Source organism: Protopterus annectens, chromosome 2.part2, assembly GCF_019279795.1.
Source record: "Protopterus annectens isolate FY-2018-M chromosome 2.part2, PAN1.0, whole genome shotgun sequence".
NCBI classification, from domain to species: domain Eukaryota; kingdom Metazoa; phylum Chordata; order Ceratodontiformes; family Protopteridae; genus Protopterus; species Protopterus annectens.
The window spans coordinates 561,265,692-561,287,627 of NC_056730.1; the positions used below are offsets into that span (position 1 = coordinate 561,265,692).

The window sequence follows — 21,936 nt, forward strand, 5'->3', positions numbered from 1 at the left end:
GGTTTTTTAAAAAATTGAATTTTTTTACCTTTTTTTTTCAAAACCGGGGGGTTTTAAAAGTACAAAAAAAAAAGGCTTTTTCTTTAGGTTTTTTTTGAAATTTTTTTTTAGGTAGGGTATATAGATGGATAATTTCAACAGCCATCATGGTTAAGGATTATAAGTAACATTGGTTAAATCCCAGATATGTTATTATTTTAACATTTTCTTAGGAAAAGGTTTTATATTTATAATAATTATGGTGTTATTATTTATCTCATTTAAAAAGGTATGATATATGTAATACATTGGTTTCAATTTTATAGTTTTTAGGATGAATATGAAGTGTTATTTGGTATTGTTTCTTTAAATTGTTAATTAATGTTCAATTATGTCTTACATAAAAGATCTGTAACACATGGAAGGAGTATCTGAGGAAGTCTTGTGGCTAAGACGAAAGTGCTAATGGTGGTTGCTCCTGTGATTTAATTGCATTAAAGTGGATTATTTGGTTTACGACTGTGGTACCTGGACATTTTATTTTATTTTTGTTGGATTAGTTTTGATTTTATTTTTCTGGTTGGACTTAAAATTGGGAACTCTGTTATTCGGGGAAAATTAGGATGTGATCCAAGACCTGTAAGATTCTACGTTCTACCCATATCTGTGTAGGTTTTCTCCAGGTACACCCATTTCATCCCACTTTCCCTTTAACATGGGTGACTGGCTACTCTGCAGTGGCCATATATGTTACATTTACTCTTTCCATTGACTGGTTTATGGCTGAGAAGGACATTTGTTGACCAGGCCATTTACTCACTTAAATGAATGCATTTGCCTCATATATTTAGATAGTCGGAAAGCATTCTGGTTAAAGTCATGATATAGACAAGGTGCATGATATACCAGAACGCAGGTAGTACAATAGAACTTCAACCTTTCAGGTCAGTCTACTTGTAAATGAATATAACACAGATGGTATCATTTTAAACATGTTCTTCATATAATGGGAATTATAATTCTAGGTCCGTGGCTCAGCAGCTCTGCAATATGAATTACTAATATTTATCACGGTGTTTTACATTTGGACATATGTTTCACAGGGGGCAAAGAATGAAAACAGATATATTATTCCTGCACAAAAGGAAATTAAACTCCTTTGTAAATTATGGTGCAACAAGAAAATGAGAGTAGTACAATGAAGTTAAAAGTCTAATGTTACATTCTTTTTACTTAATATGAGGATTCCCTGTTAGACATGGTCCATTTCTTGTGTCAGCTGCTTTCCCTAAAATCTCTCTATCAATAAAGATAACACAGAGGAATACTATAAGAGGAACTGCACCATGTTAAAATGTTGTCTATGACAAAAGCACTAGAGAGGTATAACTGGTAAATTATCATCTCTTCCATGTATCTTCAAGCAATTGGGGTCATGTACATTTTAAATTTATTTATTTATTTATTTATTCCAGTTTGATGACCAAGGAGGTCCACTGGGCCTGGGGAGCCCATTTTCAGTGGAGGCCCGGGGAGAAAAGCTCCACAATACAAAGTTTAATTACATGATTAGTTACAAAGTAAATTACATGATTAATTACAAAGAAAATTTCATGATTAGTTGCAAAGAAAGTTAGGATTACAAACAGGTAACATTCTAAAGAAAAAGAGAAATAAAATATTTACAATTTAGTTCACAGGGCTTAGGGAGGTTACTTTAGTGGAGGCTCGGGGAGAAAAGCTAGACATTAAAGTTTAATTACAGAATACTTTCAGTGGAGGCTCGGGGAGTAAGTTCCACAATACAAAGTTTTATTACATGATTAATAACAAAGGAAGTTAGGGATTGCAAGCAACAAGTACCATTCAAAGGAGTGAGAAAATAAACAGTTTAGCTTCAGGAGTGAAAACAGGCATATAGAATCGTGGCTAGCTTTTGCAGTTTGTTTACATATATAATCATTAATTTAAAGTGAGGTTAGGGAGGTAAGAATGTTAGCCTGGGGTAAAGGGAGGGGAGAGCTTGAGAGGAATGGGTGGAAGAGTACAGTTGCATTTCCTGTTTAGATAGAGATAAGAATGAAGTTGAGTTTTGAAGTTATTAAGGTTGTCACAGGTCCTCAATGTGGAGGGCAGAGCATTCCATTTTTAGCTAGGGAATAAGATAGCAGAAGCTGCCCAGCAGGGTGCTTGGGTTTATGGATGATGATCAAGTTTTGGTGGGTAGATCTAAGGGGTCTGAGGGGGTTATAAGGTTGCAGAATATTGGATAGTGCAGGGCACTTAGATTGGAACAATAATTTGTGTGCTGTGGTGATTTGGTGAAAGTTAAGTAGATTGGGGAGTTCAAGCCAGTTTAGAGAGTGTAGGGAGGTGCAGTGGTGAGAGGAGGATTTTGAATTTGTGGCGAATCTGGCTATTTTATTGTAACATACTTCCAGTTTGGAGGTGAGTGTGGAAGATAAATTAGTGAGCAGAGGAGTGCCATACAGTAGAGAGGGGAGTAGGTAGGTAGTGGCGAGAGTTAGTGTGGTGGAAGGAGAGAGGAAGTGATTGTTTCTGTAAAGTAGGCCTAGTTTTATGTGGGTTTTCTTGATATTTAGCTGGATGTGATTGTTAAATTTTAGGTGTTCATCAATGGTTACACCAAGAAGTTTGGCTGAGGGTACGACCTCGATAATGGAGTTGTTAAGGCTGGTGATTTGGAGTAAGTTTTTGCCAATAGGGAAGGATTTTGAGGGAGAGAATAGAAGGATCTTTGTTTTGTTGGCATTTAGTGAGGGGTGATTTTGGAGCATCCAATTTTCGGTGGTGGAGAAAGCAGTTTGAGTTAGAAATTGGAGATCTTTTAGGTTAGAGGCATGACAGATCAGAGTGGAATCATCAGCGTATTGCACAATTTTGGTGTTAGGTATGGCTTTGTGGAAGTTAATAAAGATATTGAAAAGCAATTCGTCAAGGACTGAACCTTGGGGTACTCCAGTGGCGGTTGGGAGCAAAGTGGAGGTGGCCTGGCCCCATTTCATGGCTTGGGATCTATCAGAAAGGTAGCTGGAGAACCAGGTAAGAGTTTTATTGGAGATGTTGAGGTTAGACAGATGATTTAGTAGGTGACTATGGGAGATGGTATTGAAGGCTTTAGATAAGTCTAGAAGAACAGAGGATATGATATTACCACAGTCAAGAGCAGAATTGACAGAATGTAAGAAGGAGAGAAGGGCGGAGTTGGTACTGTGTCCAGGACGGAAGCCATGTTGGGTAGGGGAGAGCAGTTGGTGTTTGGTAAGGAATAGCAGGAGCTGTAAGTGGATACATTTTTCAAGAATTTTGGAGATTGGGGAGAGGATGGCTATGGGGCGGAAATTGGAGGTGTTCAAATTTTTGCCACCCTTGTGAAGTGGAAGTATAAAAGCAGAACACCATAGTTTGGGTACATAGGATTCAAGTAGTGATCTATTGATCAGGATGCTGATAGAAAGAGCAATACTGTCAGAGGCTATTTTTAAGAAGGAGGAAGGAAGGTTTTCGGGGGCATTGGAGCAAGGTTTGAGTTTAGTGATAAGTCTATTAGTTTGGTGGAGATGGGTTTGAGTTCAAAAGTGGGGTGGGGGGAGAGAAGGATTGAACAGTAGGAGGTGGAGGGTTATTGTTGGTAAAGATCTTGGTAAGCTCAGCAATATAAGAGGTAAAGAAGGTATTGAACATTATTGCATTTTCAAGGTCAGATTTGCTGGAGTCTGGGCAAGGGTTATTTTTTTGTATCAGGTTTAAGGAGAGAATTAATAGAGTTCCAGAACTGTTTGGGGTTTTTTTGTGTGATTTGCTTGTAGTTTGATGTAGTAAGACTTTTTGTCTTTAATAACTTGTTTTTTGGCTTGGTTTCTCAGCTGTTTGTATTTAAATAAGATTTCTGGTTGTTTATGTTGGAGGTAAGCTTTCCAGGTTTTATCTCTTAGTAGCATAATTTTTTGGTGTCTTTGGTGAGCCATGGGGTGGTATTTGCTTTAGCTCTTTTTGCTCTTATTGGTGCTAGGGAGTTAAGGACAGTTATGAAAGTAGAGTTGAAGTAGTCAACGGCTGCATCTAAAGGAAGAGTTTTTAAGGGGCTCCAGTTAGTTAGCTTAAGGGAGTCAGAGAAAGTAGTAGGGTTAAAGTTAGAGAGGTTACGGGTTTGAATGTAGTGGTGGGATTGTGGGGAAATGGGTGTAGCCCGATGGATGAAGGCAGGGAGGTGGTCTCTTAATGGGTCAGGAATGACACCAGATTGTAGGACTTTGTTAGGGTGGGATACTAGCATCCAGTCTAGTACAGAGCATGGGGGGTTGTTTTCGTTAGGTCTAGAAATAGAGTTTGTAAGTTGAGTAAAGTTAAATAGATTGATTGTTACGGTGGGGTTATGGTGAATAATTTTGTTCCAGTCTATATTTACATCTCCCATGATGTAGGTTTCTAGGTTAATGTTGGAGGAGGTCCAGGAGAGGATGCCTTCCAAGATGCTAGTGTTGTTACCAGGGGGAATATAAAGGGACACAATACAGATGCTCTTATGGTTGTTCTGTTTTAATAGGCCAGTTGCAAGTTTTAAAGTTTTAAAGACAATATTTACTTGTGAAAAAAATGCCCTCAATTTGTTAAGTGGTCATGGCATTTTTGAAGTCTTGGGAAGGTTGTTAAGGTATCTAGTTCATAAAACTTGTGGTCACAGTGCGGCACTGCGTTAATGAAGAAGTTTAATTCTGAGTACCTGTAAATGAGATTGAAATGTGATTTTCCCTTAAATCTGCCTTTAATAATTTTGCTGTTGAGAATAGCAAATGTATCGCTTTAGGCCAGCTCTAGGGGTCATATTATAATTCCTCAAGGTATCTAATTGCATAATTTACACATAAAACAGTTCAACAGTTCTAACATTACATATTCCTTCTGACAGCCATGCTGTGAACTAAGCAATAGTACTGTGGCAAAGTTGCATTAAAGCACATTATTTAAAATAGCAATACATAATGTTTGGTATGTTACCAATCCAACTTTTCAAACATTATAGCATTTTACAATGCATAACAGTTAACAGAGAAAAATAGAAATTATGTTCAAATACCTTTTTGCATTACTGGGTGTTGAGAAAAATGTCAACCTAATAATGAAAGGATAAATATCAAATATCGCTCTCAATTAAAAATGCATACAAACAAACAAAAAATACATATACAAACATATAAATAAAATACAGGGCTATAAATAAAAATTACTCTTGTGCCATAAATTTCCTCACTTCCGGTTAACATAAAAAATGTAATTAGATTATACTCTCCAATGATCTGCTGAAGACCACCCTGACAAAGCCTGCTTGGTCATCTCCTGCCATCTTTGGGAATACCGTCTCCAATTGGTCTGCAGGCACTCTTCCCAAAAAATATTAAACAGAAAGGCTGTCTGAAAATGTTCCAACTCCTCTAAATTCATTTTCATTTTCCTCTTTGTAAAACTATCATAATTACTGCTCTCTTAGAATCTCCATTTCCACAACGTCATTAAGCACGACAGCCACAGAAAACCTAATGGATCTCCTAATGTCCTCTCTTTTATATCCCTAGTGTCTACTATGATCTCCTAACTTCTGATTTTCTATTGCTGACAGTCCTGGCCTTCACCTATCTACGAAGTTCCTCAAGGAAGCAGTAGCCTTAAGTGTGAATGATTATAGAATTTTCTAAATGCCACCCATGGTTGTTGTATCTTTTGGCTTTTCCCGGTTAGGGGTCGCCACAGCGGAACTCCAGTCCGCTAATGATTGGGAGTAGATTTTTACGTGCCGAGTTGCCGGTATCCTTGCTAAATGTGACCGTCCCTCACTCCTCATTCTGAGAACTAATCTGCGCATACTTTTCGTCTTTTGGTCTACTCATTAATAATGTTATGTATACTTCCCTTTAAATACCATAATGCTCCTTTGTAACAATGAATCTGGATGTTCAAAGTTGGTAAATGCTGATGAAAACAGCAAAACCTTAACTTCCACAAACGTATTCATCAGAACTTGCCATACATCGGAGAAAAACTAACCCAAGGTGACACAGCTATTCACAATGGAATTATTGAAAAGTCTACACTCAGTGATAGAGACTCAAATTCATATAATATCTGGGTTTACTTCTGGATTTGTCCCAGATCAGTTGAGTGCTTTGACTTTGAATGCTGTGAAGAGCACTTCCAGTTAAGATAAAAAATGTAATTAGATTATACTTTTGACTTTGGAGGGGGCCTATTCCTGTTGTATGTCTAGAAACTCAAAAGACGTGCCAAAATTAAAAAAAAGAACATGCACTACATTTCAAAACACAACTTTTAGTCCTGCTTTCTCATGCTGCCAATGTTGTCTGCTGTTTGATCAATAAAACAAACTCATAAGCAGCTACTGATCAGGAATGACAGGCTGCACTAAAGCCAAATAAGCAAGGGCTCAACACCTGGCTATTTCTGCACAGCACAACAAACCATCTACTGCAACCATGTTGAGGTCATGCACCTGCACTTCTAAACTGTGCTCAAATAACACAGACTGATCTGGACACTAGAGAAATTCCAAGTGACTCAAGCTGATGTGCAGCACAGGAACAGAAACTACATACAGTGGCCATGTATTTCAGCCGGATTGCTATACAACCAGAAAGTAGATCGACATTCTGCAAAATATGAAACGGCTCCCACAATAGCATTAGAGCAAGATTTCATTACCTTTCTCCACACAGGGCAATTACCACTGGCAACTTTGGTTTGTAGTTAGGACTAGTGGGTATGTTCGCCATCTTCCTCATTACCAGCAGACCATCTGTCACCTTACCAAACACCTCATGCTTTCCATCCAGCCAATCATACTACTGAGTCATATAACAGCTCAGCAAAAGTGGTTCACAGCTAGGACTTTGGCTCAGTTTATGAACTACGAGAACAGCTGTAAGCCTTCCTCGAATGTCTCTCCTCTCTTTTAAAATTTTAATGTAAAAGATTTTTAGATTGGTAAAAGAGAGACTCCGTTTTCTCATTCAGACCTTACTACACATTTCAACTTCTAGTACTATGTACCCACAATCCAAACTAATCATCGCTACAGGTTTCATGCAGAGCTACCCAAATAAGAAGTTATGTACTCACCATAACGTTCCATGTGAGTTGTTCCATCCCGCCTTCATTCTTTATGGATGGGTTTGGAGCTGAGGCCGTGGGCTCCAAGCCGGAGGTAGGAGCACAGCTCATCCGAGCCGAAGCCCCAAGAGGAACAGTTGGCACAGACAAGTCAGCGCGACTATCCTCCCCAGACCAGACAGGACAGTTTCGGCTCCTACCCCCGGTCAGCGCCAAGGACATCAGAGTATATGGAACCGATGACACCGGAGCAGGTCTCTGCTCCAAAGGCTCTACTATCAACAGGTCGGCCCCTTTGGCTCCAAAGGTCCAGAACGGTTTGGAGGAGGAGCAGTCAAATCTGGGGTAGTGGTCTTTGGTTCCGATGCTAGGGTTAAAGCAGACAACAATTAAGCAAGGCCTGGTGCCCATAAGACCTTCTGCACCAATCGGACCATACCCAAATCCGAGAGGCTGACAGAAGACCTACAGGAGTGCACTGACCGTGCTGACTGAAGGAGTGGAGATGCAAGTCTCTCAGATACCGGCTCCGAAACGAAGAAACACTCAGCTCCGAGATCTGTGGAGCCGATGTCCAGAATCTTACACTTTTTTAGATTTTTTAAACACTTTAGATTCCTTTGAGTCCCCTGAAGACTTCGAGGACTTGGAAGACTTGCTGGCCCCATCCTGGTCACTCAGAGCTTCGGAAAAAGGATGCTTCAGCAAGCATCTGTCAACTAGCTTCCTTTTCCTTTCCAATAAGACCCTTGAGGAAAAGGAGTGGCAAATGCTGCAAGAATCCTGCAAATGTACATCACCTAAGCAATAAACACAATGAACGTGGCCATCACTCAGACATCTTTTGCCCGCAGTCTGGGCATTTCTTAAACCCAGACTTTGGGTGCTTGTCCTTGTCCTCAGACATATCCCAAAACAAATACGTTAGGCTTAACAAACAAACAATGCCTCAGGCATAACAACTAAAACGCAAACAAAAAGCCTACTAAGAAACACTCAGAATATACTAAATAGGACCACACCTAGGATAAAAGCAGAACAAGCCAAGCGAACAGACAAATTTACAGATATAAATGTAAAAAAAGATTACACACACTAACAATGGCCCAAAAGAAAGGGGGCCAACACTAGCTAAATGTTATACATCTAAGTAAGTTATCAACTAGGCCGAACACGAGGCCACTACAAACTACTAAACTATGTAAATAATATAGCAGGGGAAAGAGGGGCTTGTAAGAAGCTACACAAATTATTCTACTAACTATAGAATACTAGAAAAATTTTATAAATAACTTGCGAAAAACACTTATTTTGAAGACAAAAATGGCTCGAGCAAACTGGAACCTCTGATCCGTGCTGAGGCAACATAGATCTGAGGTAATTCCAGCAATGCATCATGGGATAAGGGGCTTGGTCTCGAGCTACTGGTAAACCTCGAGCTTTGCAAACGGCCATATTGGGATCAATAAAGTATGAACGGCAAGATTTAACAACTTCACATCATATTTTTTGGAGGTGTGATGAGCTAGCACACTTTTGGGATTCCCGGCAGCCGCTCTGTCGGAGATGCTGGGTGGGAGGATTGGACTGACTGGGGAGATTACTTTTTTGAGCTATGCAACAGAATCGGAATTGCCTAGACATAGTAAAGCCTTGCTGAGTCTAATTATGGTGGCTGCCAAAAAAACAATTAATAGAAAATGGAAATCAAAGTCTAGACCAACTTTAAAATAAGTAGTGAATCTAGTAACAGAGATAAAAAAAAAAAAAAACTGGAATTGAAAACTTTAGAAAGGGAAGGAGCAAACTAAACAGAAAAAAATGGGAACTGTGGAAAAAGTACATGCAGAGAAGGAACGAGGTTTACATGGCAGGACTTGAATGAGTTACATAATGCTTAAATGACAATGACTAGAAGGTTTACGAGTGATTTATAATGTTCACAACCACAGTTGTTTTAATGGTGTCTGTGATGTAAATTGTTTACAACTAAAGTGACATGATTTTGTATGTTTTTGTCATATGTGGAAATTTAATAAAGATGTTGAAAAAAAAGACAGTACTCTGTAGGGAATTTCTAAAGTCTGCCAACTCAGTTATACTCAAAGAACATATGCACCCAGGTACCTCCTTGTTCCTCATTATACCTCCAACATTTGATATCTACCCGAGGAAAAATTCTGGAGTCTGCTTGGGGTATGAATGCATCTATGCAAACATTTCCAATCAAAAATCCTAAATCTGCTAGATTCTGTTGCATATTTGGGAGCCATACATATGGTCTACAATTGTTTCTTTGTAAACTGTTTATCTAATCTCTCTTCCAAATAGTTTCCATCCTCCTCTGACAGACTCCTTTAGCTATCATGCAATATTTTACATGCCCTACTAATCTTTTTTTTAATAGCAGCTTCTGTTCTAGATTCAATTAAAAACTCAACCAGTGCACTCTTTCATTTAGGATCCCCATACCCTCATCTTTGTCTATACTCTTGATACCAATTACTGATAGAGAAGGCAAATCATAGTTTGCAATCTAAATATCTTCTTGGGCTCTTCCCGTTATTTTACCTTTCCTCTCTATTTGTTCCCAAAACCTTGGTTCCTTTGACAGCTTCCTCCTGCAAATTCCATCCTCATCTTACCTATTCTCTGTACACCAAATTGCAGTCACTCCTATGGGAGAATTTCTCCATTCCTGTCTTGGCTTAGTTCTTAGTATACTTTCTTATACTTTTTGAATATAATATTCTGTACAACTGTTATTCTCCTTAAGGATGTGTCCAAAATCTAATTATTTCTTGAATTATCCCACTTACACCATCATCCCTTGCCACTATGAAACGTAGCTTTCTGCTTGTGTAATGTACAATAGAATTAACCAGGTAGTTCTAAGGTAACCCTTCAAATCAGGTAATACTATAGCTACTTTACTGGGAGGATCAGCTTATCCCAGTTGACTCTTGCACTCACCCACTACCAAATAAAATAATTCAGCTCTATTACCTACTCAAAACTCCTCCTCTAGCGGATATAATTGTAAAAAACATTAAAGGGACTAAAACATTTTACTGCTTGCATCTTGCTATCCATATCAATAGGCAATAGCTTCCAGTTTCTCAGATTTTTTATTTTCCTTTGTTTAATCCCTTCCACATATCCTTAACTTCCATAACAGAATCTTTTTAATCCATAATCAAAATTTTTCATTTTAAATAAATGTCCCCACAAATATGGCTATTGCTAATCCAATTTATGAATGGGTACACAGTTTTTTGCTATGGACTTTGTTTTATCTTCATTCATTTTATATCACTTGGAAAAAAAGGAACAGTGTCTGAATATTCCAAAACACTGAGTTGTCCTTTCCTGGTTCCTTGAGGTACAAAATAATATCATCTGCAAATAAATCCAAATCGTCTAACACCATATCAACTATATCATTGCATTTCTGAGTCCCTTATTTTCTTTGTTTGTTTTATTTAGAACCATTGGCAAACAAAAAAAAACAAAGGGAAGAGATGACACCCCTGTCTGGCTCCTCTGTCAGACACAAATTATCAGAGAGGACCTCCCCAGTTTGATTTTTGCCTCTGATCCCTCATATAGCCTTCTAACTAGCCTTGTTATTGTATCAGGAAATGCAAATGCTTCTATTTCCCTACTCACGAAATCCCATCAAGCCCTAACAATAACAGGTATTTTCTTACATTCTTGCTTTCCTCTGGATCATTGTTCTATTAATGTTATCAAATGCATTCTTCCCATCCAAAAAACCATTGTGACAAATGTTTTTATGCTCTCCAGTTATTAAAAAACAGGTGCTGAACAGTAATCTTTCTAAACTCGGGGATATTATCAAGGTACTCAAAGGAATTGAGCCTCTTCTTTTTCAATGAGATTCCTCTTATTTTCTAATATTTTAACATTTGTTAGCCTCTCTAGACTCTTATTACTTCTAACCTATTTTTAAACTTCACTTTCATTTTATCGCACTTACTAGCTATAACCTCTGGAGTACTTTTCATCTTCCTTAACTTCCAGATAACTTCCACTACCCATTCCTTAAATTTCTCTCATTTCAACAAGTAGGTGGGCGCCAGTGTCATCTTTACTTCATTACGCTGCACTTTTAACTTCGTAATTACTAGCCATGATCTGAAAGTTACTGGATGTGTGTCAAACTTCTCAATTAAATGCACATGTCCCTATGAAATATATCTGTATAGTTGAGCCCAGTTATTGACCCATGATGACTAGTAGTAGGAATTCAGAGAATTTACATATTAAATTCACATCTTTCATAACAAATATTTTCATATTTTTTTTCTGAAATCTACCCTCTTTTATTATAATTTCCATTCTAGCGTACACACAAACAAAAAATCCTCACTGTTGCAAATCAAATTCCAATAAGCACCTATGAGTAATATTAACTGCTGAAAGCTGATTATCTCTCCCAAAATTCTTAAGCTCTAAAATAGCAGTTTTAGACGGAATATAAACACATGCCCTTGCCAGTAGGCCCTTACTACCGCAAATCTGTCAATACCCTTTTTTCCCCTCTTTTATCACTACTGGAGCTCCTCTATCAATTAATATAAGTACTCATCTTTTCCTTCATCCCAGACATCCTTCAGGATATCCATCCTGAAATCCTTTGCATCAAATTCACATGCTCAGTTCTTTCCAAATGCATCTCCTGTAGCACTACTACTTGCATTTCTTACCATAATTAGGTATTCTTTCCTTTTTACCTATACCTGTGAGACCATTCACATTCCAAGATAATATATGAAGTGTTGCCATTATGATTAAAAAGACATTATTCCCACGTATTATATTACACAGTATTTTTTAAATATCTATTTCCAGCTTTCCTAATACATGCACCAATTAATGTTTGGCAGGTTAATCTTTTATACACTTTTTTTTTATTAACAGTGGAACCAATGTCATACTTTAAAAGACTTTTTAAAAAAAAAGCCCTCAAATAAAAAAAAAGCATGCACACAGACCTAAGAACGACCCCAATAATATGCTAACCTAATATATCTATGTATACCCTCACAAAATGGAGTTTAACTCTCCTATAAGAAACAATTGTACCAAACAGACAGCTAACACAGGTCTTAATTAACATGCAACTGAGGTTTATCCATTCTAAGATGCATGTTATTGCTTATGGTTCTACTTACAGTGTTTGGTGTTTGTTCTTATTTTTATCTTTACTCCCCACTCCACAATGTGAATACAACTTGCACACTTTCAGAAACCATTAACTATTTGGCCTAGAAGAAACCAATGGTCTGCCTTTCATTAAATTTTATATTAGCTTATCTACGTAGAAATGTAAGAGAAAAAAGATAAAAATGTAGTCCTCTGCTGCAGCTTGAAAGACAAGCTGAAACAGTCATCGCTAAAGGAAAACGTTTTATTATAGTCAGTGTTCTCAAGCCTGTTTCCACTTAAAATTTATTACATTAAGCCAAATATTTTAATCCAGACATTCACCTATGCAAAATTAACAGAAAACATATCAGCTCCACATATTTTGATCTATGTACTTTTACACCCCATCCCCAACTTTAACAACCCAAGTTTACTGCCCATCAACTTAAACATGATTTTGTCTAGCTTTTCTTCTATTTTGCACTGCAATGCCTACATTTCTTAACAAAAAGAGAAGACTAGAGCAACAAGAAAAAAAGGGCATCTGTTTAATTCAGTAATTTCAACACATAGAATAATTAAAAGTCCTTTACTATAAAACATATAATTTATATAGTGAAAAGTTTCACAGAAATACTGTTATACTCTACACTACTATAACATACTCTGCACTAATCTGGACCATAATTGAGTACAACACTCAGTTCGGCATCTACCATACAAAGTGCCAGCAGCAAGTGCAGAGACCTCAAAGGTTTTCTAACAAAAAACATCAAGGGGTTCCAGAATGTGACTTACACTGACTAAAATCCCTGTCACTATAATCTGTGTCATATAAACTTGTTACGGGAGACTTACGTCTGGCCTACAGAGCAATCCAAGACCCAAACCTAATGAACTTGCTGCACATCAGTAAATTAAATGGGACTAGGGCTACCTGTTCTGGGGACCCAAATATGGCCTGCGACTTAAATAGGACATACTAGAGGGACAGATTTATCTCCCACAGACTGCTGCGACTTTGGAACAGGCTACTAATTCTTGTGAAACAGAGCACCTCTATGACACTGTTCAAGAGGAACCTGGACGAGTAGATAGGGCACTGTAAATTCCTACCTGACATAGCACCCACAGCCCTCCTAGACATGGGCAGACATCACTAAATGCAACCTTTGGTATTGACTTGCATTTTCATGGTAATACATCGGGATGAAATTGTTAGGCTTAAAATGACCTCCAAGTTGATACCCTAGTAATTTCCTATGTTAAAAACAGAAATCACTTTGCTTACAGTTACCTTTTTCCTACCTCTTCCCCTTCCCTCAGTGTCCTCCCAAACATTAATTAATGAGAAAGTGAGGGAAATGCCTTTCAGTTCCTCACAAGTTTAACAAAGTTAACACAAGTCCACCCTTTCCACTTATTCTTATACAGTCGTATTTCAAAAAGTTACCAGATACTTTGCAGTCTCACATTTATTCATTAATTTCTGTCATGCCAGTCTTATTCCTGTTCATCTCCATCTCCCAACTCCAGATTCTGGTTCAGTTCCAAGGTACTCCCAATTCTGGTTAACTCCTGTATTTATTTCTCTCTCAAGCATTTTCCTTTGGAACAGTGGGAAAGGTTTAATTGGCAAAATCTCTCTGTATGCTTTATCAAAAGAATAAGAAGCAGAGTAACCTTCTGCTCGATAGCTCACTTTTTCTTGAACAAAGTTTTGCATATCCTCCTCAGCCTGTTCTGCATCAAAAACGGCTTTGTTCCTCCAGGAAAAAAAAATATTTTGAAGACGGTTGATACAGCAGCTTGGATATTACACATGCCTCTCGACATTCTTTGATCACTGGTGTGAGGATAGGAGGTACTGCCAACCATGCCTGGAGAAATAGGGCAGTGGATTTGTAATATGTATCAGCATTGCAAGCTGGAATTTTGTAAATAAAATGCATGTCATTTGTATAGCAAAACTAATTTATACAGATGCTTGCACTGAAAATGTATTTGTGATGTTTCCTTGTGTTAAAACGTATCAGCAATGTGCCCTGCTGGAGGGAAAAGAGATGCACATGCATTATTGTAACTATTTAAATGTATATATTGTAACAGCATATACTGAAAGGTAAGAGGTTAATCTTAATCCACCTGAATTTCCAAAATATTCTTGAAATTAAATTACTTTATGGGTTAAGCAATAAAGATGTTATCTCACAGTTTTGAATGGAGCCAGACACGCAATGTCTGTGCCAGAGAACAGCTGGTAGCTCCTGTAGGAAGAGTGAAATGGTGTTATGGCTTTATGACTTCCAGGAGATTTGAGCAAAGCTCTGTGTGCATGGTAACACATAGGGGCTAAAATCCTATCAGCTTCTAGTGAAGGGGGATACTGCGGGGAAACAAAATCAGATGACCAGATGTAGGAGATGTCATTCTGTAAGCCAAAAATAATACTTTAGACATTAGTTTGCTCTCAGAATTCTGTAGTGGATCTGAAAACAAGGACAACTCACCCACAGCATCTTGCCTTGCGACAGTAAGTAACTTAATGAGGGAACAGTAATTCTCTTTAGATTAGTCAGGAAAATATAGTGAGATTAGAAACACTGTTTTTCTGTAACTGTGTGACTCCTTTCCAGCTGTATTTTCAATATTCCTCTGAAACTCTGGTGTTTACTGTAAATAGTCAGTCAGTATTTTCATGTTCTTTTATTATTTATTATTAAATATATTTAAACTTCTCATTGTGGCTAGTCCCTTTTTAGAAAATACTTGGGTTTTAAGAGTATTTACACATTTATTTGGTGATAACTGTGGCCACTGCTGAAGCCTGGCTGTTTGGTCAACATTACCAACTGAATTAATATTAACTTCACTCAGTATAATCGGGTACCCTTGCAAGAGCCTTAAAGTAGATGGCAGGGGTTTAGGTAGCAGTGATAACTACCTTATAGTCTGGGTAGAAGGGAGCACAGCAGGTGAATCAGTGACGGCCTTTCCCAGGTGTGTGCATGTGTAAATCAAATCTCAGTGTGTGTGTATGTCAGCTGTCTGGAGCAGGTATACAAATCACTGGTTTCACAAGAAGGGCATGGAAGGACTTGGCTTGGAACCCCAGCTAAAGAGTCAACTCTGAGCTGTGCCAGTGGAGAGTCTTACTGGGGGTTTGGACAGATATACAGATGAACCAGCCCCCGGACTGAGCATGTTCCCTGGGTGCTCTTAAGGGAAACTGTGCTCGATGCAGAGAGGTCTGCATCTGGAAGTATTAATACTAAGTGTGTCCATTTGTATTCCAAGTGAATGTCCCTCTCCAGTGTCAGTGGTGATGATTCAGGCTCCTTGATTACTGCCTCAGAGTGGGGACATCGCAACTGGAACAAATTTGCTTCTCTTCTGCCTGGTGTACAGCTAATAAGGATTACCACAATCACTCTACTGTCTCCCAACTTTTAATACTTTGACTTTCAGCACAGTTTTCTTCGGATTAACTCTTTCTGCTACTAGGTTATCATCTTTACTAATAATGGACTTGGCTGCTTTCTTGTGACCAGATTTGGAACATATACAGTGTATGCCCTTTAGAATACCAGTCCAGTTGCTTATTTGTGCCTTGATAAAATTAATCAAGTCTGCTCCTTCAAGTTTCTCTGGCATAGCAAAAAATCTCAGATTTTCCCTACTTGAACTGTCCTCTAATTAGCCGTGTTTTTGAAACATCTCTTCTTGACCAGTCTCATACTTGGTCAGCCTTTTCATTTTGACCTCTGATTTTTGCAGTTTTATCAGCTTATCTAACTATCTGTTCAAGTGTCTTCCATTGTTACCAGCCATTTTGAGTTAAAAATAAATTAAACACCGGAGTATCAGCTCTGAGCACATTTGACTTGTTTTTTTTCCTCTAGATTACTGGAAGCCATACCTTGACCCAAAGTGGAGCTTGAACTGCTGTTTGCTGAACAGCCGAAGGATTCTTCCCAGTGTTGTGTCTTCACTTTTTCTAGTTGGTTTTCTTACAGGCTCTCTTGCGTTTCTTCCTTACTAACATCCAGGCAGTGTACTTACTAGGCAGTAATGGAATTTTACTCAAGCTGGCAATATCACTGGCTCTTGTCTCCCATTTTCTGTTTTCACAGTGGGAGATTAATTCAATGCAAAAAAGAATGCTTTATCGTCCCCTTCGGCAAGGAGGTGACCCTGCAGATTACCACATTAACAACAACACCCTAAGCATGCAATCAGTGGCGAGAGATTTGGGCGCATTATTATTGAACGGCACAGTAGTAGCATTGTTGCCTCACAGCAACAGGTTCTCCAGTTCAATTCTCGGCTGGAGTGCCTACTGTGTGGAGTCTGCATGTCCTCCCTGTGTTCGTGTGGGTTTTCTCCAGGTACTCTGGTTTCTGCCCACATTACAAAGATATGCATCTGCAGCGTTTTTCCCCGGGCAGCCACTGAAAATTGGCTTTGTTTGAAGTCGGATTTTCCCGGTAAACAAGTAAATAAATAATAAAACATAGGTTGACAACAACCTTTCCTTTGACCATCACGTCTCCACAGTGGTAAGAAAGGCTTTCTACATCGCCCACCTCAGACCAATAACAGAGTACAAAGCTACCTTTGGTATGTACCTTACCAGACACCTGCAGCAACTGGAAAGGCCTCAGAGGTTTCTTACAAAGAAAATTCAGGGTATTCAGCATGTCATACATCGACAGACTGAAATCACCATTGCTACACACTGTGTCTTACAAGCTGCTCAGACGTGACCTCTACATTGCATATAAAGCAATCTCAGATCCTGCTCTAACGGAAATGCTGCACATTCATAAATCAAATGGCTTAAGATGCACTCTCTCTAGGAACTCCACCTAGTATATGACATCAACAGGACTTGCTAGAGAGAGATATGCCTCACAAAGGTTACCTCTCCTCTAAAAGAAACTTCCATTTCAGGTGAAGCAGAGCCCCCTGTTGATCCTATTTAAACGCAATTTGGATGACTGGATAGTAAACTGCAAATTGGAGTTTCACCTGTGTCCATCTTGGACAGGGGCAGTAGTTGTTGACTTAGTTCCATTTAAGACCTTGATATTCTTGGGAACGGAGTTATACTTGGCTAGGCTTGCAAGGGCTTTAGGACAATTAGCCTAGAAACCTCATATGATCCTATGAGCTGAAGTTAAGCAACTGATCAATGTGCAACCACCTTGGAAGTCCCCCTTTACTGACTTTGTTAAACTTGTTGACGGGACTGAAAGACTTATACCCCACTTCATGTCATTAATGTTTGGAAGGATACTAAAAAGAAAAAAAAGTGTAAGTAAAACAATTTTTATTCTTGATATATGTATAACACAAAGATAATACAAGAAAAGACAGCAATCACTGTAAGTAGGAGCACAGGCTGTAACATGCGCATTAGCATGGACAACTTCAACTTTAGGTTAGGTAACGCCTCCGGATGCAGCTGTCAGTTTAAGACAATTGTTCCTATTAGGAGGGATAAACATTATTTGAAGACGTACATAGTTTTGTGGGTTTGTTTTAACTTGATACGTTATGGGGATATTCCAGGGATAAGTCTATATGTTTTTGAGGGTTTTCAGTAAAACAAAAAGTTTTGTAAAATGTGACATATGTTCAAATGGAAATCGCAAAAAAAAAAACTGCATAAAAGATCAACCTGCCAAACATTAATGGGTGCATGTAATACACAAGCTGGAAAAAGAGTTATGTACTTACTATAACTTGGCATCTGCCCTTTCCAGTGTCATTATTCATCACAGATGGATCTTGGATCCGGCCTCAGATCTGAGCTGGCAACTGTCAGACAGATCCAGAGCTGTAGCTCCTCCCCTTCCCATAACTCCCTGTTATCCTCTACTCCTCATATCGAGTTTGCTAAGGGAAAGGAAATGTCTAGGAATTTGGAGAACACAAACATTACAACATATCGACCATTCCATCTCACCAGGACCCCCAGAAAGGAGGAGGTAAGAAGGCAGGAATGTGATGAATAATGACATTGGATAGTACAGATTCCAAGTTATGTTAAATACATAACTATCTGATGCTATCCATGTCGTTATTCGTCACAGATGGGTCAGAGTCCCTAGCTTATACATATCCTGGGTGGCCTAAATGAAGGAAATACCAAAGCATGGAGGAACCAAACGAATCTTGTTCCTGGATATGAAGTCCAATTTGTAGTGAGAAATGAAAGTGTGAGTATCAGACCAAGATGCAGCAGCACAAATCTCATCCAGGGAAAGCCTAGCCAAAAAAAACAGATGTTGCTGCAACAAACCTGGTGGAGTGGGCTTTCTGTACAATTTTAACTCTCTAATCTTATATGAAATACAAACAGCGATCCACCTGAAAATGGTCACTTAGGAAACAGCCCGATCTTTTCTGTTTTGAGAGAATGACACAAAAATTGATCTGACTTCCTAAATTCTTCAGTTCTTTTTAAATAAAAACGTAATTGCCTGTGGATGTCAAAACAATGCAAGATATACTCTCCTTTGTTAGAGTAATTAAGAAAGAATGCCGGTACTGAAAAGAATGGTTGAGACACGTCTCAGAAGCTACTTAGGGAGAAAGGAAGGATTTGTTATACGAGACACCCTATCCTTATGAAAGATGGTCTATAGTACAACGAACTAAAATAAGTTTGAATGTTGTAATATCGAACCCTAAAGTCTGAAAGTGGTAAATAGCGAAGCCAAAGCACATCAACTTTTATCCAGGAAAAAAAAAAATCGGTGGGCCATTTTTGGAGCTTTGCTATTTCCTCCACTGTGGTATGATCCCGGAGTTGGTATACTTAAGTAGGAGTGTGGGGGCAAAGCCCCCTACTTCAGTTTAAGTTTGTTTTTTGTTTTTTTTTTGTTACGGAACAGCGATTTTTTTCCCCTGTAGTCAGGCACACTGATGTCCCACTCACTAGGCAGGACAAGCAGGAGGTTACTGTTAGATGCCTGCAGGCAGCCAGAATCCGCCACATAACACAAGCACTCAGATCACTCCAGAACAAGTACAAATATGACTCTGTCATAGTTCATGTTGGTGTGAATGACCTAAGACGTACCTCCCTTGTTACATGAAGAGCGACATGGAAGAGCTCTCTGATCATGTAGCCCAGGCTGGTATGACCCTGAGTAGAATCCTGCCCTCACCAAAAATGTTACCTCAGTATAAAGAAAAAATGATCAATTTCAACAACTGGCTAAGTTTCTGGTGTCATTCAAAGGGGATCCAGTGTCTGTCAGCCTGGCATGACATGCTCGACAAGCCGCTTTGCTTCACAAGAGACGGCTTCCACCTGTCACCCCTAGGCTTTTAAATACTGGCCAAGGCTCTTGCTGCCCCTATAGTGCCTTTTTTAGGCAAGGCTCAAAGGTCAAACCCACCTCCATAAACAGCACAATTAACAAAAAACTGAGGGTTATGTTACTCAATGCCAGGAGTTTAAATCTCAAAATACACATGCTCGAAGCACTCCTCTGTATGTAGAACGTCAACATCTGTGCAGTAACTGAAACCTGGTTCAAGGCTCCAGAGAGCACCACAGCACTACCGGGTTATAACCCGTACCACATGTTTCGGCCACAGAACATGGACCGAAACACAAAAGGAGGGGGTGTACCCATATCCATCAAGGATACCTACACCTCCAGGTTAGTGGCGCAGCATGATACCTCTGAGATCATCCATGTGCAACTAACATCGGGCAAATCGGCAATGCAAATTGTGGCCTGCTACAGATTGCCCTCTATGACCCAGGACCACCACTCCACCTTTCTGGAGACACTGGAAAACATGAAGGTCCTACCGAACACCCTGATATTGGGCAATTTCAATTACCCTACCATTAACTGGGAAAACTAATAGAGTACAAACTCCCAGGCCCAACGCTTCATGGAATTCATCAACTCAAATGCCCTGGATCAGCTGGTAAACTCCCCTACCAGAGGTGAAAACATATTGGACCTGGTCCTCACAAACATGGGCGACAGGTGTTCCACACCAGAAGTCAACCCGTCACTGGTTAGATCAGACCATAAACTAATCACTCTGGATGCCCACACCCCACCACCAGCCCCAACTAAGGAAACCACAGTAAAAAAAAAATTTCTAAAGCAAACGTCACCTTACTTAAGACTGAGGCGGTAAGTTACACAGACCCCACGCTAAAGGATAACGCTAACCAAAATGCAGAAAACTTTACAAATGCACTCCATGAGCACCTACAGGGATGCATGGATCCTGCCATCCCTAGCAAAACCAAGACTCACTCCTCTAAGAGAAGGAAACCAGTCTGGTGGACCCCTGCCATAAACGGGCTATACAACAGAAGGAGGAAACTAGTTAAAGAAAAAACGCAAATCCCAAGAAGGAAAGACATCCCTGATCAGTATCAGTAAGAAACTAAGGTCCCTCATAAAATTATCCAGGGCTAACTTTGAAAGAAAAATAGCCAAGGATTCAAAAGATAACCACAAAGCCTTCTTTAGCTATGTTAAGAATCTAAGTGGAAACTCGAAGATATGCACTGAACTAGTGCAAAATAGCACAAAATATAATGAACCTACTGATACTGCCAACATCCTGGCAGGCAGATAGATTCAGTGCAAACTTCAGCCCCCTCTCAACCCCAAAAGGGCCCACAACAATACTGGAAAAGTGTAGTGTCCCAGAAATCATACACGCACAGGTGAAAATAGCCCTTTCAAAAGCCAAAAACACAGCGTCAATGGGGCCAGATGTTGTCCCAGGCTGCGTCTTGCACTAACTGTAGAACGAACTAATCCCCCACCTAAACACGCTGTTCAGCCTCAGCCTCTCCACAGGCTACATGCCCATAGACTGGCCCACAGCAATGGTTATTCCACTCCACAAAGGAGGGGCCACAACTGACCCTGGTAACTATCGCCCCATAAGCCTGACTAGCCTGGTCTGCAAGGCTATGAAGCATATCATTATGGAACTCATTAACAAAGACATTGGGAACCTCCAAACACTTGAACCAACACAGTTCGGCTTTGTTAACGGCAGAACATGCCTACTAAACCTGGTTGACTTCTTCGAGACAGTCACCAAGGCCATAGACGAGGGAAAGGTTGTTCACACAGCCTACCTTGACCTCACCAAGGCTTTCGACACCATTCCCGACTCGGGTATTACAGAAAAACTCACCAGCCTGAACATAAACCCCTACGTCATGAGATGGGTTGCCAACTGGCTTACAGACAGAACTCACACGGTAAAAATAGTGGGCTCCAGGTCCGACTCTAAAACAATCACAAGTGGTGCCCCGCAAGGCTCGATCCTAGGACCCCTACTGTTCGGCATATACTTCTCAGAAGTACAGGCAAACACAGGAGGACTATGGCTAACCAAGTTCGCCGATGACTGCAAACTGGGAGCCATAATTGACTGTCCGGCTGACACTGACATCCTCCAAAAGGACCTTACTGAGACGGACACCTGGTGTCAAAGTCATGGCCTCAAGCTAAATGCCAAAAAATTCATAGTCATCCCGTTAGGGAAAAACAAAATACCCACAAATTACCACATAGGTGGCAGCCCCCTAAATACAGAAGAGGTAATAAGAGATCTGAGAACCCAGGTAGATAGTAA

General features: G+C 39.5%; 1 protein-coding gene across 2 annotated transcripts in view; it reads right to left on the bottom strand.

Annotated features, from left to right (window-relative positions):
* Positions 1–21,936, bottom strand: part of RBM27 (RNA binding motif protein 27) — a 2,498,992-nt gene that overhangs the window by 1,931,853 nt on the left and 545,203 nt on the right. The window contains exon 5 of one of the 2 annotated variants that reach the window (XM_044064021.1): positions 5,078–5,113. The exons of the other annotated variant lie outside the window; for it this stretch is intronic. Within the exon in view, the coding sequence (XP_043919956.1) occupies positions 5,078–5,113 (36 nt within the window). The remainder of the gene's footprint in view (positions 1–5,077; positions 5,114–21,936) is intronic. 2 annotated transcript variants of the gene reach the window in all.